Raw genomic sequence first — 1625 nt, 5'->3', positions numbered from 1 at the left:
ACTAGTGTGTTGATCATGTTGTTTAATCAGCTTACTGATATGCCATACCTGTCGGGTGGATGGATTATCTTGGCAAAGGAGAAACCCCTCCTCTGTTCACTAACAGAGTTTTAAACAAATGTATGCACAACATTTGAGAAACTTTTTGTTCTTATGGAACATTTCTGGGATCTTTTATTTCAGCTCATGAAACATGGGACCAACACTTTACATGTTGCATATATATTTGTATCGGAATAGATAGACCGTGACTGGCCTCACACTCCAGTACAATAGGTGGCGGTGTATAGAGCTAGAAGTTGGATGCGATCCGTCAACCAAATCCTGAAGAAGATGACGACGAAGAAAAAGAAGAAGCAGCTGTTTATCCTCAGTCAGCACGGTTCATATTTACCTCAATAGTCAGCACACGATTTACAGCTTGAAATGGCAATGAGTCAGTTTCCCTTCTGCGTAATAGCCTAGAAACGCTACAGATTCGGTGTTGCACGTCTGGACCAAAGGCTCCGGTTGTTTTCGTCCCTGTTCTGGTGCTTTACGGTGCAGAAGGATATGGTTTTCTCATCGTCCCAGCAAGTGGTGGTCGCATTTACGGCGGTGTTGTTTGCGTTTGTGGTGTTCCCTAGAATGTTCGGCGTAGGATCCGGAGCGAAGGAAACAAGAGGTTTTGATGCACGCTACAACAGAAAAGGTAGCATGAATTTTAAAATAGTTTTTGAATTGGCAATGGGACTGCACCGTCATATTGTGTAGGCCTAGCCTATGCAATGTTTTGCTCCTGCCATGGTATTTGTTTAGTAGCCTAACGTTTTACTATGTTCAAAATTGTCAAACGTATTTAAAACAAGATATGTATATTTGCAAAAGTGTGCAATATCGTAGTCTCTTAAGGACGATGTCATGAATAGGCCTGTTCATCATCACAATCGTCTTCTAATTCTCTCATGTTATTTCTCAGCGGGTCCGGGACCAGGACCAGGTGCAGTGAGAGGGCAGCCGGTCAACAAGAACACTGCTGGCTCCATGAGCAAAGCACAGACCCTGGAGAACATGCAGCAGATGAAGGTGATGATGGAGCAGGAGATGAAGGGTGACAAATACAAAACCAACAGCAACAAGGGCTACGTGTTCACGCTGATGCCGCTCTACGCCATTGGAGTCGGCCTCTTTGCAGCGTACAAATTTCTGAAGGTATAAGCTGGAGCAGGAATTCCACCACTGAAAAATATTGTAGCAGTGATGATTGTGATGGGGTTGCTTGGGGATATCTAAACAGGCATGCGTGCACACGCCTACACAGACAGACAGACAGACAGAGCTGGATTGGAGTAGATTGCTAATCAGAGCAAACGTGATTGTGGTGAACTATAGTAATACTGTCAGTCTGAGCCTGAGTTGACTAAACACACATACGACTCAGACTTTTGATATCTCCCTTCTCTCTAAGATCAAGTCTGCAGATGACTCCCAAGCCCAAAAGAACAAGGATGCCAAAGGTCCCAAGAAGTCTGAGGAGACAGGTGTGTTGTGTCCATGTGGTGTGCCACAAGGGTCTGTTTGCATACCTTTGTTCATCTTACCCATCATGCAGATGCTTTTTTACATGGTTTTACATGGTGGCTTTC

General features: G+C 44.4%; 1 protein-coding gene across 1 annotated transcript; it reads left to right on the top strand.

Moving 5' to 3' along the window:
• Positions 1-316: 316 nt before the first annotated feature.
• Positions 317-1619, top strand: LOC118370430 (uncharacterized; the record flags this gene model as incomplete). Its single annotated transcript, XM_052501723.1, has 3 exons — positions 317-691; positions 959-1191; positions 1448-1619. Coding segments are annotated over exons 1-3 (544 nt in total), but the record flags the coding sequence as incomplete, so codon positions are not given.
• Positions 1620-1625: the final 6 nt, after the last annotated feature.

This window comes from Oncorhynchus keta, unplaced genomic scaffold (assembly GCF_023373465.1).
Source record: "Oncorhynchus keta strain PuntledgeMale-10-30-2019 unplaced genomic scaffold, Oket_V2 Un_contig_14254_pilon_pilon, whole genome shotgun sequence".
In the NCBI taxonomy this organism is placed as follows: domain Eukaryota; kingdom Metazoa; phylum Chordata; class Actinopteri; order Salmoniformes; family Salmonidae; genus Oncorhynchus; species Oncorhynchus keta.
Note: the sequence above shows the minus strand (reverse complement) of the source record. Positions and strands in the feature narration are given on the sequence as shown.